The 23,334-nt window shown below is 42.2% G+C and overlaps 1 protein-coding gene across 4 annotated transcripts in view; it reads right to left on the bottom strand.

Annotated features, from left to right (window-relative positions):
• The window catches only part of GALNT7 (polypeptide N-acetylgalactosaminyltransferase 7), a 135,054-nt gene that overhangs the window by 45,486 nt on the left and 66,234 nt on the right, over positions 1 to 23,334 (bottom strand). For all 4 annotated transcript variants that reach the window (XM_026518854.4, XM_026518853.4, XM_048212281.2 and 1 more), the window contains exon 2: positions 16,462 to 16,922. In XM_026518854.4, coding sequence (XP_026374639.2) covers positions 16,462 to 16,922 — 461 coding nt within the window. The remainder of the gene's footprint in view (positions 1 to 16,461; positions 16,923 to 23,334) is intronic.

The raw sequence follows: 23,334 nt of genomic DNA, 5'->3' as shown, positions 1-23,334 counted from the left end.
TGGCTCCCATCTGTGGTGATCGGCCGTTCATCCGGGCCATCTGAGGCGTGAGAGGAAGCAGAGAACTGGCCGCACGCAGGATGGCAATGGACGAGGCAAAACCACGGACGGGAGTGTGCTGGAGAGAAGGGCTAGGAGAGGTAAGGGCCCACCCCACCATCACACCTGCCAGAAACAGCACATCCTTGCCGCCTCGTTGGAGCCAGCAGGGTGCTAACCATGCCACGAGCCTCAGATCACACAGAAAAGGCTGGTGAGGCCGATGTATAAAGTACAGAAGGGAGGATAGGGAGTGATGAGCTTATAGAACAAGATTTTTACGTTCTAATAAGTGTGGCTGTATGTACAGAAATGGATGGGGAAAGACCCTGACAAATATTCAAACAGCAGCAGCCTCTCCAATGGGAGAACGGAGACTTTCGCTTCTTGGTCAATGTGCCAGAATGGGTCTCCTCCCCTCCCTGGAGCTGACACACACAATGGTTAACAAGAGGAGACACTCTCACAGCAGGAGTCTATCCGAGAGACACCAGCACGGTTGAACTTGGCAATATAAAATGGCTGATTGTCTTCCAGCTAATCCATTCTGCTCCCCTTCCTGCTCCTGGGGAAACCAAAGAAGGGTGAGCCTGGTATCCTGGCAGCCAGTGTGATGTTCTCTCTGCCAGGTCGGGCACAGCGTCGAGGGGCTGGACATCAAGGGCAAGTTTTGCCAAATGGTGCAAATTGCTAGCATGCTGGAGTCAAAGCAGTGCTTGCCTCTGCTTGGATACAGCATAGTTCAGTTAATAAATACCACATCTACTGTTACTTTCCAAGAAGAGTTGTCACTCCTGGCACTGGCCCAGAAGCTGCCAGGCTCTCAGCTCTTCCAGAAAGAAGCGGCAGTGCCAGAACAGAGAGCACTCTGCTAAGCGAGAGTGGTAACAGCTGCACACCAGCTGCTTGCTGGCTAGTTCCTTTCAGCCCTTGTATCAAGAGAAACATCGTGGAAGACCCAGGGGAGAATGTAGAAACAGAGAAAAAAAGTAATTTTCAGATGGAAGAGACCTTGGAAAATGTCTAGTGGTTTCTAAACTGAATTAAGGAGTGTGGTTTCAAGGAGATGCACAGAGTCATGAAGGGAGTCATCTGAAGAAAGGATTCCGGGGACGGTGCGGCTAAGCAAGTTAAACACACTGAAAACGCCTTTTTACAGATATAGAAACGGAGACTCGGGACTATGGGGAGTGCTTCCTCAAAGAACTCATACTATATGAAGACAGAGACGTGAGAATCAACAACCAAAGTGTGTTCACACACAATGTACTTTGTAATGGACACTGATGGGAAATGTAAGACTTAATTCGACTGTCCTGTAGAGTTGGCTTTTCCTGATTTTATTGCGTATCTGTTTAGTTTTACAATCATTAGAACAGAAATAATAAGCGCCTTCTGGTATTATACAGATCGTTTCCTTTTGAAAATGAAAGGGTGGGGTGCAGTGAAAAAAAATCAAAGCATCCCCTCAAGTTGCTATATTTTCCTTACTAAAAAATCTGGTCCTAAGACTAATTTTAACTTTATAACTTAATTATTTTGTCTATATAAACTATATATATATGATAAAATACCAATAAAATAGCATTTGGGGGTCTAGTAATTTGCTAAAGAGGAAGGTCTTGAAAGGAATAGCTTTGCAGATGTCCCAAGTGAGCCAGCAGTTTGGAAGCTAACTTAGGTTATCTGTATAATGTCTGATCAAAAATGGCCATGTCAATACTATTGGTCTCTTGGATGATGTATTCTAGTACTAGCTCTAGACTTCAGTAAATATAAACCACGTCTGGGCACTCTGCTGTGAATTCCTGAAATATCAAAAATGACCGATACAAAAATATTAGTATAATAAATACCTGGCCAATAAATTATTGAACTTGAATCCTTGGGTTTGAAACCCTGTTTACTCGCGTAAGACCCTTTCTGAACCATTTAAATTATTATGCTAAGAAAAAACTACTATAAATTTGGAGGCTGGTTGCATCATACCACTTAAAAACATTTCTGTCCCAGGAATATTAAGGCTGGCCATTTTTTTGTATTGCTTTATCCATCAATCCTATTAATTAGTCTAGCGATAGGATCTCATACTATCAGGTCATCTACCCTTCTGCGGATGTTCTGGCACTTTTTGTAGTATAAAGTTCTTCTTTATCAGTTAATTAAAATGGGTCCAATTAAATTTTGGATCAGGTAAGCGTCTTAATGATCTAAATCATCACTAACCGTGGAACCTGGTGAAATTACCGATGAATCAGGTATAACAATTCTAACTTAATTTTATAACATTATAATTTGTCAATGATCAAACTGGAAGACTGAAGATGACAATTCTTTTCTGAAGTCTCATTTTTATTATTTATCTAATTTTTTCTAAATATCTATAACAGTGGTGGTCGAAGTATGATCCACAGATCCCTGGGATCCCCAAGACCCTTTCAGGAGCCTGGTTAGGTCAAAATTATTTTCATGATATCAAGAGCTTAATACCTTTTTCACTGTGTTGATATTTACCTTGATGGGGCAAAAGCAGTGGTGGGTAAAACTGCTGTGGCCTTGGACAAATCCAGGTAATAGCACCAAAAGGTACTTGTGTTGATGGTATCCCTCACCGTCACACTCTCAAAGCAAAAACAATGCCATCTACACTGACTGTCCTAGATGAAGCAGTAAATCTTCCCTGATGAAGATTTATTAATTGTACTAAATCCTGCCCTTGAGTACAGGCCTTTTTGATATTCTGTGAGACGGAATGGGAAGTATTCAAAGAAGGACCTCTGCTCCATTATGATGGCTGTCGCAAGGAAAAGCACCTGCATAATTGAGCTCCAAGCGGAACTAGCCAATTTTTTTCAAAGGATGAAATTTTTGGTTATTTGGCATTTTCTCAAATGTGGATGAAGGGAGCCTGTCACTTTAAGGAAAGCAGCTGACATCACTTGTTTCTGATGATAAAACTTGCGCTTTCAAGCAAAACTTAGAATTTTGGAATTATGACAGCTTTCCAGGAGTTAAAACCCTTCCTGATGAGAACTGATGATTGATTTTATATATATATATATATATATATATATATCAATCTGACATATATATCAATGTATCAATCTGATATATATTATCAGATATATCAATCTGATATATATTATCAGATATATATATATCAGATATATATAGATAGATAGATAGATAGATAGATAATGAAACTGTCAATACTTGGAAGATCTGCATTACTCAGGATATGAACAGGTGATGTTACATCATTCAGGGTGAAAAGACTCACTGACCTGCAAGACAGACTAACAACAGAGTCTTAGAGGCTCGTTGGTATGGTTGTAGATTCTACGTTGGAACCACTCTTCAAAAACTACTATGGGTTATATTTCGGCACAGTTATCAAGGAAGAATACCCACAATTATCTGAAAAGGCTATTAAAAATACTCCTCTTTTCCAATTACATATCTGTGTGAGGCCAGATTTTCTTCATATATTTCAACCAAAACAACATATGGGCAGAAATAGATATTGGAATCTAGATACCTTCTATAAGCCAAACATTAAAGAAATTGGTAAAAATGCAAAATAATTCTACTCTTACCATACTTTATCATTTTGGAAAATTAATTTTTCATAAAATGTGTAAACATGTAAGGGGTTTATTACTATTAACTGAATAATTAAAAACTTCTGCTTTAATTTCAATAGGGTAAATTTTGATAGATACGTCCCACATAAAAGAAGTCTAATAATTTCGGGCTCTTAATAATTTTTAAACATTTAAAGGGGGCCTGAGACCAAAAGGTGAAGAACTGCTGGTCCATAGAATCTGAACAGGCCAAGTCACTAAACAGATATTTTGTTATAGGTTTTACCTTTACCTAATTCATTCTGACACTTGCTGATACATAACGGAAATATCACTGCCTTACAATGGTCCTAATATGTATAAAATTATCTTCACAGGTTAATAACATAGGCATTGTCAATATTTATTACTTAGAATAATTTCCCTTCCCAACAAGTATTAATTGTCCAGATTTAAAAGGGGGGGGGTGGAATAGAAATAAGAGATAATTCAAGAGAAGGATGGGTTGAATAACTTAGGATAAGTTCAGACAAAATGTACTCAATCTGGAAAATGTCATCAGTGGCCACCACTGACTGAAATGTGGGATTAAACAAAAGGCAGGATTGGGTTTTTGTTTTTTTCAGTAGTGGAATAAATAAAGGGCAGCTCTGTGCATTGCACCCCCAGTATCCGTTACACAGAACCAAAGTGAAAGAGATATCCATGTTATCTATGAATGATTACTGTAATGCCACTGATACTCTGCCCCCAGGGAGCCGGAGACCCATGACAAAATCCTCCACTTCTAATAACTAACTTCATTTTACCAAGGATCAGGTCTTCCTATTTATTTGGCTCAATCAATCTGTGCTTTTCTTTTCCAAAATGCTAGAAATCCCATCTCCGTTCTTTCTATTGTATTACCACCACCCTCACCCTGCCCACCGAAACATGACCTTGACTGACTTCCTAGGGCAGTGATTCTTCATCAGGGCAGATTCTGCCCTACCTGAAACATGTGGCAAACTCTGGAGACATCTGTTGTTGTTGCTGTCACAACAACCAGGGCCAGGGGTGCGTGGGCTCCTGGCATCAAGTGGGCAGACTACAGAGATGCTGATAAACACCCTACTATGCACGGGACAGCGCCCACGACAAAGAACGTGATGGTGCTGAGACTGAGAAACCCTGTCTTACCGGCAGAAAAACATTCGGCAATAACGAGCTAAAAAGTCATTGCCCGGGGCGCCTGGGTGGCTCATTCGGTTAAGCATCTGCCTTCTGCTCAGGTCACTGGGATCGAGCCCTGCATCAGGCTCCCTGCTCAGCGGGGAGCCTACTTCTCCCTCTCCTCCCTACTGGTGTTCTCTCTGGCTATCTTTGTCACTCTTTCTCAAATAAATAAATAAAATCTTTAAAAAAATGTCTTTGCCTTTTACCTTTTCCTAACTTTCCCCAGTTTTCTTTTTCATAAAGTAAACACACTGTAGTGTCCTGTAACATAACCCCGTTGGCCATTAGTCTAGCATCACTAACAAGGCAACGTGCCCTAGAAGCCAGACTTTGAATCCCAGTGCCACCATCTTAAAGTTATGTGACCTTCAAACTACCTACTTCTCTGAGCCTCAGGTACTAAAAACACAGGGGAAAAAACATGTACTGTTTCAATATGGTTGTAACGATTGGAGATCGTGTATCAAAGCCCCTGGCACACTGCCAGACATATAGTAGGTGCTCAATAAAATGGACAATGATGCTACTGATCCTGTCATTTACTGAGGACCTCTGTCTTCATTACCTGCTGTATCAGAGGAACAGGGGAGCAAAGCACCATCACAATGACAGAGTTAATTCCGTGGACGTGGTAAACATGGCTTATATTGCATTTAAAGTAATTGAGAAGGGGGCGCCTGAGTGGCTCAGTCAGTGAAGCATCTGCCTTCGGCTCAGGTCCTGATCCCAGGGTCCTGGGATCGAGCCCCATGTCGGGCTCTCTGCTCAGCTGGAAGCCTGCTTCTGCCTGCCACTCTGCCTGCTTGTGCTCTCTCTGTCAAATGAATAAATGAAATCTTTAAAAAAATAAAATAAATAAAGCGACTGAGAAATATTTCCCCAAAGAACCATATAAAAAAGTATAAATAAATGCCCTCGGGCTGGAACTTGCCCTTCTGTGTCTTTCTAGGTCTATGGCCTATGTCCCCTAGCACACCCTTAACTCCAACTTGTCCTGCCCTGAGCTCTAATGACCAGCATCTGACTGTGGAGGCAGAGACTAGCAGATATGACAGAAGCCAGAGAAGGTTACGAAGCAGTCAAACCCAGTCTAGGCTGTTTCACTGTCTGCCTAGAAGATACTCTTTGCTTGATTTTATTTTCTTAAACCATTTATTTATTTATTTGAGAAAGAGGGAGAGAGCAAGGGAGGGGCAGAGGCAGAGGGAGACGCAGACTACCCGCTGAGCAGGGAGCTGAACTTGGGGCTCGATCCCAGGACCCTGAGATCATGACCTGAGCCGAAGGCAGTCATTTCACTGACCGAGGCACCCAGGCGCCCCTCTTTGCTTGATTTTAAGTAAGACTGACTACCTGATGCTACTTCCCCAATCAGCTGTGCTTCACACACGCCTCAACAAAATCTTTCAGGAAAGAGTTTGTCTGTCTTCCTTCGTCGCTCCTTTCCCGTTCTGTCCTTCAGAGAAGAAGGGTGCGCTGCCCATCTTCCTAGGGAGCGACCCGCGCCAGCAGGCCTGCGGCACAGCCCGTGTGGCTCTGGAGGGAGCTCCTGCCTCACAAACGATGAAACACAGCGGTCTGCTGTTCACATTTGCTTCTGGGGACGACTTCACAACTCCTTCCTTTAAAGTCACAGTAGTGCACGTCCAGGGTCTAAGGACGTGCCGTGCAGGTTCTCACATGGTTCTCCAGAGCCCTTCATCCTGGTGTTTGATTTGCTCACTGGGACCCGCTATTCTGGAGAATGAGCGGTATTTTCCTTTTGATTAAAATGGCATGGCTCATTCTAAAATGAGTTACTAGGTTATTAAAACTGTGATTTTTTCCTCCTACACATTGACTACATTTTGGAGAGTGGAATCTCGCTGCAGGGATGCCGTGAAGAGGAGAGCAAAACTATGGGCCATTTCCTGGACATTACTGAACTCAAATTGTATTTTAACATAATTTTAATGCACGCAATTCACTTGACCTTTTTACTTTTTAGCATGTTCACCTTATGTGTTGCGAGAATAAGAGTAATTCTATTTGCAACATACCAAGTACATTTTTTTTTACATTCTCAGCTTAAAGTGAGCAAAGATAAGTAACTTACAAATGCACTCAAGAAGTCGTACGACAAATTATTCATCTTACTTCTTCTATAATACTTGCTATGGAAAAAAAAAACTTGATACTGATGATCCTTACTTACAGCTCTCCCCCAAGGACTTGTGTCTACCACGGGGGAGCTGTCAAAATTGCCCCACACATCGCAGAGTGGATGTCAGCCTGAAACTCAATCAGTCAAAAGGAAGGAAGGCTCTGACCTTTAAAAGTGCAACCACTTTCAAAGACTGCCATCTCTCCCAGATCCTACCTTTTGCTTTTCTACAAAACTAATCCTTTCTACCGGAAATCCCAGAGGTATCTGTATGTGTCCATGTGGAAAGGGTGAGGCTGTCACCTTGGGTTTTTACAGCCTATCATGACAGTAGTGAGACCTGGCTCTAAACTGGCCAGAGTTTCTCCCGAGCGTGTGGCCTAACAGGAGCACTCCCTTACAGAGCACTAACCTCGAGGATGGCTGCAGGGCTTCTGGAATAAATAAAGGTAGGGTTCTTCTCTTCCTTAACTGTTTGTTCATGCTTGGCCTAACAGTTAACCAGTTTCATGTACATAATTCATCTTAAATGTAGAAAACACCTTATATTATGACTTTGCAGTCACACTATGCCTCTGTCCACAAGTTTGGCTTTGACTACCATTTGGGTACAATACAGACACTTCTGCTACAGTGCCATATAGAGATCTATCGATCGAGCGATCGATCCTCTCCCAATAAACCTCTGTTTTGCAAAATCATGTATTTAAAAAAAGAAAAGAGGACTTAAAGGAAAAATAGGGAAAGGACGAGACCACTCCAAACCCAGGGAACGTCGGGACCAGAGCCCCGAGGAGAACAAAATCAATCCGCGTAAGCTAAAATCACCACTGACGTTCACAGGCCATTCTTTGCAGCCTCTAATCCCGGGCGTTTCTGTTTTCCTTCCTGTAGGCCCCGGGGACATTTGCTTCTAATACAGAGCAACTTCGCCAAAATTAAAAGTCTGATCCAGAGACACCCTTCTTCACCAATCCATTTCCTCTCAGCTTCTCTGGATGCACTGGCAGCTTCCCCAGACAGCCTAATATAGTAGCAAGTGTAGTTAGTGCATCTAGGAGACACTACACCCCCCAACCCCCGCTTTCTTGAACTAAAGAAAAGTATTCCTCCAGACTGTCAGCTTTTCTCTTAAGATCTTCATAAATACACTGTTAGGGTCACTTGGTGAGAAACCTTGCCCTTGACCTCTTCTAAACATTCACATGCACGACGAGATGTAGGAACCCTCAGCACTTCTGCACGGAATTGATACCATTTCTCTTATTCACCAAACACACAAGAGCCGATATGCATTGAGGAGACACACATTGGAATAAACAGGCTGTATCTGACGGCCCTGGCTTCATCCACTCGTCTGAGCTGCTATTTTACCAGAGCAGGTCGTGCCAACCCCCTAGGGGGACGTGTGTTCCGACACCCACATGGCACCGTGGCCTGCCTGGGTCTGTGTCTGGAGCTCTCCCCGGGGAGGAATTGATAACCTTGTAGCAGAGGACAGGGACTAAGCATCTGAAATAATTGTTAGCTCCAAAACTGAGATGCCGTAGAAGAGAGCATCAAAACCCTCCCTTAACCTCCATGGCAGTGCTCCTCAGGGGTGGGAAACTTATCCTGAAGGGGGTGGGGGGGGAAGAGTCAAGATTTTCCTTTCCCCGAAATTGTCTACCTTCGGGGTGGGATGTTATGGGATATCTAGTGGTGCTTCTATAAACATTTTTCTAACTAGCCAGCAGGGAATCTATCCTAAATTCCTGGTTGGGGGTGGAGGGCTTGAAAAAAACAAAAATAAACCACCTGCGTTCATAATTTTTCCTCAGGCATACCTTACACTTTTGTAATGCCGGTGATGGGGACAGAGGGGCAGATAAGGGCAGGGGAAATGACGCTAGGGCCCTTCTCGATAGAGCAACTTGGGAAATGACTACTGAATGGGAAGGTCCTTATCAACCAAATGAGGTCTCGGCAGGAGAAGAATGTTTCCACCAAGGGGAGTGAGCCATCCCAGAGTACTATCAAGGAGAGGGCGGCACTCCAGATTTGCTGCCCCTCTGCTCACGGTGGCTTAGAGGGAATTTCCTCTATTTCCAGTTTTTGTAGGCTCACTTTATGAACGTGGTACCCTTCTCAACTGCTGTGGAAACTGGGCTGACCTCAGTTACCCCTGACCTCTGTAATAATTCCACTTTGGCTAAATACATTTCCTGTTGTCAGCCAGGACCTTAAACAAAAATCAGCTCGGCCACCATAATGGAGAAAACTCCAAAGTGCAAAGTGTGTGTAAGCATGTGTGTGATTTCCTATGTGTGTGTTTAGAAGAAAAGGAAAAAGGGAAACTGGGCATTAGAGCACAATTTATTTTGAAAGTTAATCTGGGAAACCTCTGAACTTACAAAAAGTGGCTTCTAAGAGTAAAAAATGTCAAGCCAGTTAGAAAGTAATACTTTGGAGATAAAAAAGAAGCAATATGTCCATCATGGGTCATCTGAAACCAATTTCAAATGTGCTTCCTACAGATTAGATTTAGGGTTGCCAAACTGTAGTTTGGAAAATGAGACATATCTTGGGCCATCCTCGTGAGAGAAGAGGCTCACATGTTAGTAACTGTGATCAGTGCAGTTTGGATGGGGTCCACCACGTATTCTGGTAATAGAAATTGGGATAAAGTGGTGAAATCCATATGCATGTACACGATTCACATATATATATATATGTGTATATTGGGTTTATACATTATTCTAATAATTCGTTTTAGCCTCTGATGACCAGCTCAGTTTTAGTTAGCTCTAACTGAAACCTATGGGTCATACGTAGAAACTGAAATTTAAAAGGAACCCTATACTATATCTACTAAACGTTTTGAAAATAGCACCTGTTTTATAAATTATAGCACTATATTCTAAACAAAGATATCAAAGAAAGCCTTTAACATGAATAGAAAAGATTTTTTAAAAAGCTCATGATCACAATTCACATGAAATAAGAGTATAAACCTGAATATTTTGGTATCAGGTAAGAAGAGAATTGTCTGGTCTATAAGGCATGAGTGTCAATGTAAAATATCTCTAAAAAAACCCTTCAATTTCCCACAGACAAGCTTAAGAAAGTTATTAACAATTAATCATATTAACATTTGCATAGCTCTTAGAATTTCTGGAGCACTTTAACATCTATTATTTCACTTTGTAAATGCAACGAAGATAGCTTTCTACAAAATAAAAATGCAATTGGTGTGTAGGTAGGAGGAAAGGTTAAATATTAGAAGCAGATGAATTTGCTCAACAAGTCAAAATATTTAATTCATTTGTTTGAAACTAAATAGCCTGGATTATATACCTCTGATTGTCTGCCTTCTTGGGCAGAAAAAGGGCAAGAATAATTTCCATGTATTTGCATCAGCAGTTAGTTCTCAGCAGGGGAAATAAAATCTGGAGCTTTATCTGAAGAAAATCTAACATATTCACAAACAGATCATTCCACCTTTCCCCACACGCAGGCCCCCCATGCTGCTGGGCTCCGCGTGAACTCGTCTGAAGCTGGCCAGGGAAGCGGTTTAGGTCACTGGGCCTGCTCCATCCCAACCGCCCTCTCCTGTTAACAGCGCCATTCTTTGTGTTACGCCCTTCCAAGCACTGGATTTGTCTTGGATTCCTCCTTCCACTCCATCAAGCTGCCAAGGCCTACTGATTCTAACTCTTCTGTTCTCTTACACTGAGTCTCCTTTTTCTGGTCCCGGAACCTTCGCTGAAGCTCCTTCTCTTAAGCCACTAACCCTCCAACGGGTCTCCACCCCCTAATCCATTCTCGACATCTTTACCAGTCCGATAGTCCCCTAAGGTTCTCTGTGTAACCTTTGGAGGCTCTTTGCTGACCACCAACCAGCAGACTGTGTGTGTGGCCCTGTGGTCTTCAAACCTGACCCTACTTATCCTACCAGTTTCTCTACACATACTTCCTGATCCAAGTATATACTCTACCACTCGCTTTTTTCCTAGTCACTGCCTGCCTTTATGTCTTCTAAACCTATAACTCTTCTTGGGAAGACCCGACTCATCCTCCAGGCTTCAGCCCTGGTGTCCCCTCCCTCAACCTTGTTCCGACTCCTGTAACTTGACGTGCCCCTCCCCCCTCTGAACTACATCATTTTGCTCACCCCTTTCCTATGACTCTCCTGTTGTGGATTTCTTTCCCTTCTCCCCAGGGGCAGATGGGGAGCCCCCTGAAGGCAAGGACTAGTATTTTGTCAACTGATGGGTTAGCACAGCGCATTGCTTATTGGAGATACTTGATATCTGTTGAACTGTGAAAAAAACTATATGTGTTTTTTATAGGAAATTTGTGTGAAGGCAGGTGAAGTCATTCTTGGATCAAGTTTCTAAAAAAGAAGTAGGCCTCCAGTTCACTCAAAATACAGTTACTCACTCTTTTAACAAGCAATCAACAGCCAGTAAATTACTCAGCCAGTACATGTAATTCAAAGCTGTAACATACATAAGTATGAGTCATGTTGGCAGCTGGGCAGTTCTCTCTTGTTTCTAAGGTAGAGAACATTCATCTGAAAAGACTATGGAACAGCCACAAGAACAAACAAGTTAACCACAGTGTCAGATGTCAGAGCTGGACAAATAACCCCAAAGATTGGTTTCCAGGCTTGGCAGGTGGCTCATTTAAATGTCTGAAGGAGGGGCACCTGGTGGCTCAGTCGATTAAGCGTCTGCCTTTGGCTCAGGTCTTGATTCTGGGGTCCTGGGATGGAGCCCCATGGCAGCCTCCCTGCTCAGCGGTGAGTCGGCTTCTCCCTCTCCCTCTGCCTGCTGCTCTCCCTGCTTGTGCTCTCTCTCTCTCTCAATCTCTCTCTCTCAAATATATAAAATCTTTAAAAAAATAAATGAATAAATGTCTGATGGATGCAAGAGGACAGGGCTGATAAGGCCTATATTCCAGAGGTGCAGTCTCTCGTAGGCTCTGTGTAGCATATTCCCCACGCGGGATGAGCATAAGGGAGGCTGTGTGTGCGATATGGATGTATGCTATGCTTTCAATACGTTTCCAGAAAAAGGAGAAAAGTGCTAATATACATATTGGATAATATGTAAAATTTAGGGAAGTTTTATTTGTTGTTGGCCTTTTTATTTTAGATTAAATTCTTAAGACTATCCACATCCTAATATATGAATAACTCTACTTAGAAATTATTTATTCTACATTGAATTTTCAGTGTTCAAAGAGGAATGAAGCTTCTCTCTCTCTCTCTTTTTTTTTTTTTAAATTATGAGAAAGAATCAAGTTTAAAAAATAATCTGGATTCAGGGCACCTGGGTGGCTCGGTCAGTTAAGTGACTGACCCTTGGTTTCGACTCAGGTCATGATCTCGGGGTTGTGGGATCGAGCCCCACGATGGGCTCTGCACTCAGCATGGAGTCTGCTGGAGATTCCCTCAGTCTCCCTCCCTCTCTGCTCAAGCGCTCACTCTCTCTCTAAAATAAATAAATAAAATCTTGGGGAAAAAAAATCTGGATTCAGTTTTAAAAAGTTTCAGAGCAGGGGGGGTGTGTGGTGGTGGAGGCACCTGGGTGGCGCAGTCAGTTAAGCATCCAACTCTTAATTTTGGCTCAGGTCATGGTCTTGGGGTAGTGAGATCGAACCCCGCCTGGGCCCCAAGCTGGGGGTGCAGCCTGCTTAAGATTCTCTCTCTCCCTCTGCCCCACCCTCCATGCGCTCTCAAGCTTGCAAGCTTGCATGCACTCTCTCTCTCTGGGGGTTATAATGCTTGAGTATTTTGAAGCATAAAAGAAAGAGTTTTCCCACTAGCTTACAAGTTTGAAGAGGGGCTTAGGAGCACCTGCTAAGATAGTCTTGGGTCCTTTTGTTTGGCTGGGGACACCATACTTACAGGAATGACACACAGAAACATGCAATAACCTATTTCTAAGTACTTATGCAAGAGAAAAGAACACGGCAAGTGATCAGCCTATGTGTGGCATGGAAGAAGGAAGGAAGGGAGAGGAAAAAGAAGGGGAAAGAGGGATGCAATGAGGAAGGCAAGAAAGAAAGGACAGAAGAGAGAGAGAAAGGAAGGAAGGAAGTTATATAAGACCAAGGAGGACTCAGAGAGTTTGGGGGTTTGGGCAGCAATTGGTGTGTCTAAAAAACTTGCGACAGGAGAGGGAAGGTACAAGTAGAAGCGAGATGATGAAGATAAGGCAGTGCGTGACATTTGCATTTTCCAAAAGGCAACAGAGGACCTCAAAGTTAAATAATAACTGAAAACATTAAAATTCTGACAAGAAGGTATGTGACCTGAAGAAAGTGCCACAGTGATGACAATAATAATAATAATAATAATAATAATAATTCAAGAACACTTACGTTTCTAACCAGCAGGCCTGTGACAAAAGACTTTTAGCCTATTACATCATTTAATTCTAATGGCAATCCTGGGAGATAGGTACTGTTAGACCCATTTTAAGGATTAGGTAACCGAGGGTTAGAGCGGGTAAGTAACTAGTCTAAGATCTCACATCTGGTAATGGAGTCAAGGTTGGAACCCTAGCAGATTCCATTCATTCATTCATTCATTCATTCTCTCAACAGATATTTATCAACTGGTGTCAGCTACTGGAAGTACCTGGTGAAGAAAACAGGACTTGCTCCCAGGACCTTATCATGTAGTAAGAAAGACAGTCAATAAACAACTAAATAAACCAATACCTATATAAATTTGATAAATTATAAAATAGATATGTACTATGAATGAAATGGCCAGAGAGCAGTGTTAAAAGATAAAGCAGGGCATGGATTAGACAGCATGGATAGAGAGGTTCCACCAGACCTAAAGAATGGGAAGGAGCCAGCCCCAGGAAGGGAGAAAGTGTTCATAGAGGAGGGAAGGGCACAGGCAAAGAGACCGGGAAAGGCCAGCCCAACTAGAGCGCTGTGAGCGAGGAGCACAGTAACAAGAGGAGGTCAAGGCAGAGAAGGGTCGCGACAGCTGCTCAGGAGTTTGGGTTCTACTTTAAGTGCACCTGGAAGGCAAAGAATCACAGATAAGCTCAAACTGAGTGGTTCAGATACCACACTGGCTTCTGTGCGGATAAGGTAGGAGGCAGAAGTCGAAATGGAGAAGCCATGAAGGAGATTCTTGCGGGATTCCAAGAGAGAAGATGGTGGCCTGGACTTGGATGGTGGCAGTGGCGATGAAAGAACTTGCCTCAGAAGTAATCTGAGACATATTTTGGTGGCAGAAGCTAGGGGCCTTGCACACAGAATGGATGTGTGGGGTGAAGGAGAGAGAGACACAGAGGCGTGTACTTCTCTGTCTTGTAGGTCATTTGATTTTCTTAGCCTATTTCTTATGTTGAAAAATCAGCCAGATTTATATTGGTGTTTTTATGGTCTATCTTTTATAAATAGCTCACATGCTAAAAATCTCCATTTCTACACTAAGCTCACCCATTGACTGTAACATGGCACGGAGGCATATCTCCCAGGGAAAGACCTACCTTGAGGTGACATGTGGTGGAAAGATAGGGCTTTCGCACCAAACCACCTTGGGCTGAACCACCACTCTGCCATTTTGCTGGGCGAATACACAGAAGTCAGAGCTCCAGGCTTCAGACTTTACCTACATAGCTAAAAACTCTCAGTTTGGTTGTAATTAAGTAATTAATTACTTAATTCCTGGCATGTAGTAGGAAGTCAATATACGTTATTCTCCCCTTCCCTTCCCTCCTCAGTGGGGAGAATGCCATTGATAGGTTCTCAAAGAACCTTCTGTCACAGAGATAAACAGTATGTTTAAGTGCTATATTTTAGATAAATGGGACACACTCCAGATCAGGAGCTGCAGAGCCTCACACGGGTCCTAAAGGCTATTTGCATGGCAGTTCTAGCTCCGTAATAACCACCCTTAGCCCCTCACTGGAAGTTAAATTCAAGTTTCAGACAAACAACAGACACCCAGTTAAATTCAAGTTTCAGACAAACAACAATTTTCTAAAGTATAAGTATGTCCCATACACTGCTTGCGATATATATACTAAACGTTTTTCATTATTCATCTGAAATTCAAATCTAACCAAGTGTCCTCTATTTTAATTTGCTAATAAAATTATCTGGCAACCTTATGACCAGGCAAGCCTCTACTATGACTTGTAATCAACTGCTCCAGGATTCGTCCTTCGTAGTCCCTTTAGATGCTTTAACCCCTCTCACCATCATGGTTCTGTACTTCTGTTCCCTCTGCTCTCTTGGCATATTTCATTCACCCCCTCTCATTCTGAATTAATATCTGAAGGTCCAAAGTCTTGGAATTTAAGAAACAAAACAGATGAACATGTGAGATGGGGAAAAGAAAAAGAGAGAGAGGCAAACCATAAGAGACTCTTAACTACAGAGAACAAACCGAGGGGTGATGGAGGGACGTGGGTGGGAGACGGACTAGAAGGGTGATGGGCGTAAGGAGGGCACTTGTTGTGATGAGCACTGGGTGTTGAATGTAAGTGATGAATCCCTGAATTCTACTCCTGAAACCAATATTGTACTGTATGGTAACTAACTAGAATTTAAACAAAAATTTGAAAAGAAAAAAAATGTCTACTGAGTAGCACTTTACTAGGTATAGAATCTTTCTTAGTGGTCAGACGCTGCTGTGGGGTCTGAGTGTGTGTGCGTAAAGGTGTTAACCTTTTAGGACAAAGATTACATTAACCACTAACAATACATCATCCGAATACATTTTGAGAGTTTTCTAGTAGCACAGAATTAAATTTGCACCCATGTTAATGGAGCCTATTTAGATCCCTATAGGAGTAGAACTGGTTATTAAATAAACTGAAAGAGAAAAGCTTTGAGTTCATTCAATAACCACTGTCTACCAAAAGAGCTGGAAATCCTTTATTTTAAATCAAACTACATGAAAATAATTTGAAAGTTTAGGCCATGGTTTTATCCGTTCGGCTGCTTCTTTTGCATAGACCGAGAGAGTTCTGATTACCAGGTATAGTACTGAGAAAAAAATTAAGGGAAACATCAATATCGAGGTAATTACAAGAGACATCTAAAGCAGTGTTACTATTTGTTATTATTCCAAGGGGCTTGATCCAGCATGAAAATCAACGCATCGAGAAAGTTATTAAAAAATTGTCACTTATACTAAACAAAGTATTTACTGGTTGGTTTACACTCTGGTACAAGTTCACCTTCTCATTGTGGATTGGTAACAAAAAATTCACAGACTGGTGCCAGTCCAGGGACCACATCTGAGCAGCACTGATGTCAAACCCCCAGAATTCTGTATGTCATACCTTCAATCTTATGGCATAAATGAAGCGATCTCCTCCTCCTGGCCATTTTGCAGACCGAAGAGCCTTTTATTTCCTTGAAATAAAGGCAAAAATATTTTCTCCCTTCTAACAATCTAACTAAATATCTATCAAAACAATAGTTGCCCCAATTTTAGAAAGAAGAGGATGTGCTTACTCTTCTTGTCGCAAGTCATTGACGCTGCGGTCCAGTGAGATCATGTCACTTGCCACCATGTTAAATCCAAACTCTTTAATGCTGGCTTGAATTGCATGTTTGAATTCTGGTCCCAAAACCAATGGCTTGGCGTTCTCTCCAGGGCCACCAACCACTCCGTGAGGCTCAGGTTCTTTGGGTTCAAAGTTACCAAGGACCCCTGGACGTAGCACAGGATCTCGGTAGCTGAATGTCTGAGGCTTAAATGTGAGATACTGCCTCTGCATTATGTCTTCCTGGTTATCTCCTCCAGCATGGCGCTCTTGTTCATTTTTCGCCTTGTTTTTTCTTCTAATAGATTCTAAGTCCACTTCTACTCCTTCAACATGGGGCCATGGCACCACAGGTTTGAACCTGTCATCCCCAGGAGCTAATCCATTGCCTCCTCGGTTAGGCATGGGGTTATTGACATCTCTCTCTTCCTATACAAAAGGGAGGGGGATATACAATGAGTACATGAAAGCAAACCACAGAAGAGTTTATGATACAAATTTTCATGTTTAATAAAAGGCTGAGGCAACAATAAAAAGATTTAAAATGTTAAACAGAAGCAGGCTATTAATCAGGACTTTCCGTTAAGAGATATCTTCTGGGCAGGGGGAGGACATCCCAAGAAATAGGTTATTTCCTTGCCTTACCATTCCAAAATAAACGAATGGATACATTTTTTTTTTAACCTCTCTCCTTCTAAAACTAACTATCAAAGACCTCTTAATAAAGCACATTGTTATGGGTTAAAGCACTGGGGTTCTAGGAGCTTTGACAAAAACAGACATTTACTAGGTCATGTACAGTATGTGGTTTTCCCAGACGTCCGGTGTATGATAAATATAACTACCTGTCAGTAATACAGCCATATGGTGGCAGTGGTACTGGATGGCACCCATCACGAGGCTGGCTTTGTGCCTCTAACGGCAGAGGAAAAGGCGGGGATAGGCACTCAATAGTCGGTTATTTTCTACTCAGCGAGAGTTTAGCTGAATTCAGAACTATTTTTTTTAAAAAAACAAAAACAATATGGTAAAGACTAACTAAGTCAGTTTAGGCCTTTAAACCAAATACCTAGTCTGCCCCATTCCAGAGGTAGCCCAAGGAAAACCAGATTTGGTGCATACGGATATTCTGTAAGGGCTGTCTCCCGTGTCTGTGTGGACCCTCCCCCCACCACCCCTGCAGATCTTCCGGTCAGAAATCCCGAGTGCTTTTGCTGCTGAGGTATCCAATGTGAAGCTTTTGCTGAATCAGTACCATTCTTCGCACAGGGCAGCGTTTTTCAATATTAGCATCACCTCAGTGACTTTAAAAAATACTGATGTCTGTGTCCCACCCCCAGACTTCGTGATTTAATTGGTCTGGGCATTCCCATTTTTAAAAGCTCCCCAAGTGATTTTAATATGCATCCAAGCTTGAGAACCTCAAGCTCAGAGGAAGAGCTGCTAGCTATAATTAGCCAAGAGGATTACTGAGTATGCACAGCTGGGGAAGAGGCAAGGTGAACTTAAAACTACAGAACAGGCAGCCGGGTCTGCGCCTTCACTCCACACTGAGATTATCGGAGTCCTTCATAGATTCATAACAGAATTAGGACCATCTGACCAAAATGTGTCTACGGTCTTAGAGTTATCTTGAAAAGTAAAGTTAAAAACTTGACCTTAAAGAGTACAGAAGAAAAGGGTTCGGTATGACATTGAGATGTAGGCTGCTATCTGCTGGGAGCTTATTGAGAAACGAAGATTCTTTAGACAGCCAGTTAATTAATTAATTTCTATTACTTTTTAATCTGTCTTTTTTATTATTATTAACATATAATGTATTATTTGTTTCAGGGGTACAGGTCTGTGATTCATCGGTCTTAACAACACACAGCACTCACCACAACACGCGCCCTCCCCAGTGTCCATCACCCAGCCAGTTAATTTAAATGTGAATTTAGCTGAAGTTTTGGTAAGGGCTAGCTAAGGATTGATTTGGGGGAGTTCAAAAAGGAATTTTAAAAATTTATTTGTTTAGGTAATATAAGCATATGATAGAAAATTCCAAGGACCCTAAAGGGCATCTAATGAAAAGCACATTTTCCTGCCTCCTCTCCTATAGAGGCAATCACAGCCAGCACTTTGGGAATCTTTCTAGAGGTGTTATATGCAGTATAAACACACATGTGTGTAGGTAACAAAACAATTGTTTTTAACATCAGACATAGAGTTTAATTGATCCCTTATTTAAAAAGGAAACCTGTATGGTGATAAAGTGGTTCGAAGGCGAATCCAAAGAACAAATATCTAAACATCAAGAATACGGCAAAGGGTTTGTAAATAGATGCAAAACTGGTAACACTGGTCAATATCCACAAGGCGATAACCAATTGCACGCCACTGGACACAATTTCCATTTCAATGGATGAGAATCTTTTGCATTACCATCAGTATTCTGTCGTTTCTAGCACTGTAAATAGCTCAAAGATAAGGAGAGGGCAAGATAACCCAGAAGCAGAGTCAGACAGTACACCTAATAATCTTTCTGGTCCGTTTCAAAGTTTTTCCTCCTATAACACAAAACTAAATATAAAATGCAACACTCAGCCTGATTATATAAATGTGATACCTTTCTTCAGGCATGTGTTATAAGGTAGATAAGGCTTCTGGATCAGCCTTCTATCATCACACACCTAAGTGGCAAGGACTTAGCTGCAGCCTAACCTGTGAGCCCTACTGACTCTCCAACGTAGCTCCCGGCTCTTTCCAAAAGTGTTGTGGCAGTGTTGTAAGCCAATTAAAATAGAGAAATCTTTCTAAAACTTTATGATACTGGACCCAAGCTACTGATGTTGAACCAAGTATAACACATAAAGAAGACAGTCTCCCCCACTTCAATTTTTCACATCAAGACTCCAGTGAGTCTGTAACTGGGGAGGTAAAAAATGAGGGGAAGGAAATGTCAAATACAGAAAAGCAGACTGAACAGGTCATCAGATGTCAACATCTGTCGCCAGAGCAACCACTCTACATTGCCTAATATTCCATAAAGAGCACAGTGTATACTGGAAGAGTATGGAACATGGCGTTTGTGAAATCGCAGTACATGGAAGACCCATTGTGAAATACACGCTATGGTTTAGGCTGGCCTATGCTGACGCAAAACTTGCAAATTTAAATATTTCTCAAATTCGCCCACCTCGACAAGAGAATATTTAATGGATTTAAACTTCATGCTTATCTTCCTCCAAATTAGATCTTTTCTTTGGCTTACGGGTTCTTTGTCTGATCCTCCTCTGTTGGTGTTCTTCATAGTTCATAGTTCTCTAAGACTCCAGCTTCTTTCTGGGTTATCCAAGTGCCATGACCAGATTCACACTGACAATTCCTACATCCCTTTCCTCAGCCCACATCACACTTCTCATCTCTAATCCTTACAGTTGGCTGCTTCCCAAATGTCTACTTACATCAATCTTATTACATCTACTTGTATCAATCAACCTTCTATCTACTTATATGTCAATCTAGTCCCATGTTAGATTTCTATTTACATCAACCAAGTACCTAAGCTTAAGACACCCCAAGCTGAACTTCTGTTTACCTCACTTCACAAACCTCTTTCGATTACAGTTCTTCCCTACTTTGGGGACAGGAACCACCATCCGCTCAACCGATCAAACCCAACACCTACATTTCATCCTCAACTTCTTGCTCTCTGATCTACCCAGCTGACGTCCAACCAATCCCTGACACCCGTCAATTCTATTGTCTTTACAGCTCCTGAATTTGGCCGCTTCCATCACTGCCACCGCCTTAGTTCAGACCACCCTCACTCCTTAGCAGGATTACTACAACAGTGATAATAGTGATGACTGCAAATACTTTGTTCTAAGTGCTTTGTATATATCGATTATTTATTTTGCCAAGAGTTAGGTTCTGTGATTACCACCCCCATTTTACTGATAGAAAATCTGACAGAGAAGTTATTTAACAGCAGAATCAGTACATGGTAGGGGCGCCTGGGTGGCTCAGTCATTAAGTGTCTGCCTTTGGCTCAGGTCCTGATCCCAGGCGCATCGGGCTCCCGGCTCAGTGGGAAGCCTGCTTCTCCCTCCCCCACTCCCCTTGCTTGTGTTCCCTCTCTCGCTGTGTCTCTGTCAAATAAATGAAATCTTTAAAAAAAAAAAAAAAATCAGTACATGGTAGGCCAAAATCTGCATCTCAGCAGTCTGGCTCAAGAGTCCAGGCTCTTAACCACTATGCCCGAGTGCTTCTCATTCTAATGCATGCACTTAACTTGCTCTTCATTGTTTTTTCTATATAGCAACCATAGTGACTTTTCTAAAATCCAAATAGGGACATGTTACTTTCCCTGCTTACAATACTCCACCACTGGTCCACTTCCCTCAAGAGAGTTTATACTCTTTAACAAGGTTAATAAAGCTTTTCGGGCTCCAGCCTGCACTTTAATTTCTTCACCATACCCACTGGAAGAGGGGTTGGTTAGCTTTTTCTGTAAAGGGTCAAGAGTAAATATTTTAGGCCTTGCAGACCAAAGGTCTCTGTTGCAATCATTCAAGTCTGCCATCATAGTGCAAAAGCAGCCACCAATAATATGTAAATGAGGGGGTATGGTTGTGTTCCAATAAAACTCTTTACAAAGACAGGCAATAGGATGGATCTGTAACCACCACGCCTCCCAACCCCTGCACTAGACTGTAAGTTCTGTGAAAAAGTAGGCACCGTGTCCATGGTATGCACCACTGCATTCCCCCTGTCTAACCTGGCACATAATTCCTCAATAACTATTTACTGAATAAATGAATGCATCCTAAAATTTCTGCTTTGGTTATGAGAGAAGAAAAGGAAAAGAGAGAATGGAGAATATGGAATGGGGAAGAGGGGCTTGGGTCAGAGAGCATATCTGGCAATACTTTACAAAATCAGCAAGAGATCAGGACATAACTTCATATTCTCTGCATAGTACTGTACTCTGACGGCTTACGCTATAATAGTCACCAGAAAATGCTATAATAGTCACCAGAAAAATTGAATTTGCTCACTTCTCAAAGCCTGTATGTCATTAAATCTGAAAGCAAAACCAAATATGAGAATTGTCTAACCCCAAGTCAATTAATAATAATCATGTCAAATCGTAATGTTATATGAGTCAAAGAATGGCTACAAAGCAGTGTAACACTCAATTCCCCTGAGAAGGAAAACTACATACTCCTTCCTGAGAGTGAATGAGAGTCAGTAGGTGCCTTTGTGACTCACTGGTACTCTAATACCTTCCTAAGCACCAGCTGATTTACTCTACGGTTAAAAATCAATGAATCACTGTTGACTAGAAATGGAAAAGACAATCAGTAGATAATTGCTTAAGATCACTATGTTCATAAAGGTGGAAATATACTGAAAAGTGTACTCACTCATCATCAGATGGAAACACGGGATTATCAGAAATCAAGGTCGACTATTCACTTGCCATCTTACAAAAGCTCCCCTTTCACCCCCTGATTCTACTTCTGTGTGGTATTTTCCCAAGATGATCATGCCTTGGTAGAAATGACAGGAATACAAAGGGATTTAGAAAAACAGTCTTTAGACATAGGCTTGCCTCGGTTTGAAATTATAGGTGAACCTAGAAAACTTAAGCTCTTAATGATGAGCTCTCGAAGTCACATGATTTCTGCAGAAATTACAATTTAGTTTTAGAAAGTGGCCACTGTTAACAATATTCACACTATTTGGTTATCCTGCTACGTGAGTCACAGAACTTAAAAACAGGAGTCAAATTTAATTTTATGATTTAAAAACCCTCTCCATAAGAAACACCTTTAAAAAAAAAAGATTTATTTTTAGAGGGGAGAGAGAGAGTGAGTGAGTGCGGGGGGGGGGGGGGCAGAGGAAGAGGAGAGAGAGAATCCCAAGCAGAATGTCAGCTGAGCATGGAGCCCTATGGGGGCTCAATCCCACGGCCCCGAGGTCATGACCTGAGCCAAAATCAAGAGTCCGAGGCTTAATCAACTGAGCTACCCAGGCGCCCCAAGAAACACCTTAAATTAGAAGAATGACACCAGCATCTTTTTCTAGCTCCACTTTCTTCTGCTCCTAGGTGAGTGAGGAACTGGAACAAAGAGATCAGGGAGGGAGACAGTTAAAACAAGGAGGGGCCGGAAGAAACGGGGTGTACTTATAGGCCGGGCCTCCCCAGACTCTCACCCCTCTGTGGCAGAAGGTGGGTGGGAAAGTGGGTGCTCCACCCTCAGTACCCTTGTTTCTCTCTGATTAGCTAGAGCTGGATTCTTAGCTAACCCATCCCTGCTGGCATTTTGTGCCGAGTGAAGACCATTCACTCCTGCTCCTTTCAGAGGACTGAAAGGGACCCCTGCATTGCGGAGTCGGTGGCCTCTGTTGGTCATGAGAGGAGGGGCAGAGGTCAAGTGGTTTGCCTGTGTTTAACTAGAGCAGAAAATGGAAAAACCCAAGATTAAACAGAGACCTTACAGTCCTTGAATATCTAAGATGGTCTCCCTTAAGCAAAGAGACCTATCCCAAGTATGTGTAAAGATTGATGAACTAGGAAGACACTGAAGACCCATGGCAAGGCCTCTGTTAGCAACTAGGGCCGAACTGAAAATGAAGAAGGGAGTGGCTAATCAGTATTGCATTCCAATAGAAGAATTATCTTCTGGAAGAAATAGATTCCCATAGCAGCCATTTCAATTCTTCTTCTCCCTCCTCACCCCCGGCCAGGTTATAAACCAAAAGGTCACAGAATGGAGAAAATAGCATGGTTGACATCACAATGACTGCCCCACCAAGAGAAATCCAGGTCAGCACTTCTAGCACTAGAAAC

Source organism: Ursus arctos, unplaced genomic scaffold (genome assembly GCF_023065955.2).
Source record: "Ursus arctos isolate Adak ecotype North America unplaced genomic scaffold, UrsArc2.0 scaffold_11, whole genome shotgun sequence".
Classification (NCBI taxonomy): Eukaryota; Metazoa; Chordata; class Mammalia; order Carnivora; family Ursidae; genus Ursus; species Ursus arctos.
Note: the sequence above shows the minus strand (reverse complement) of the source record. Positions and strands in the feature narration are given on the sequence as shown.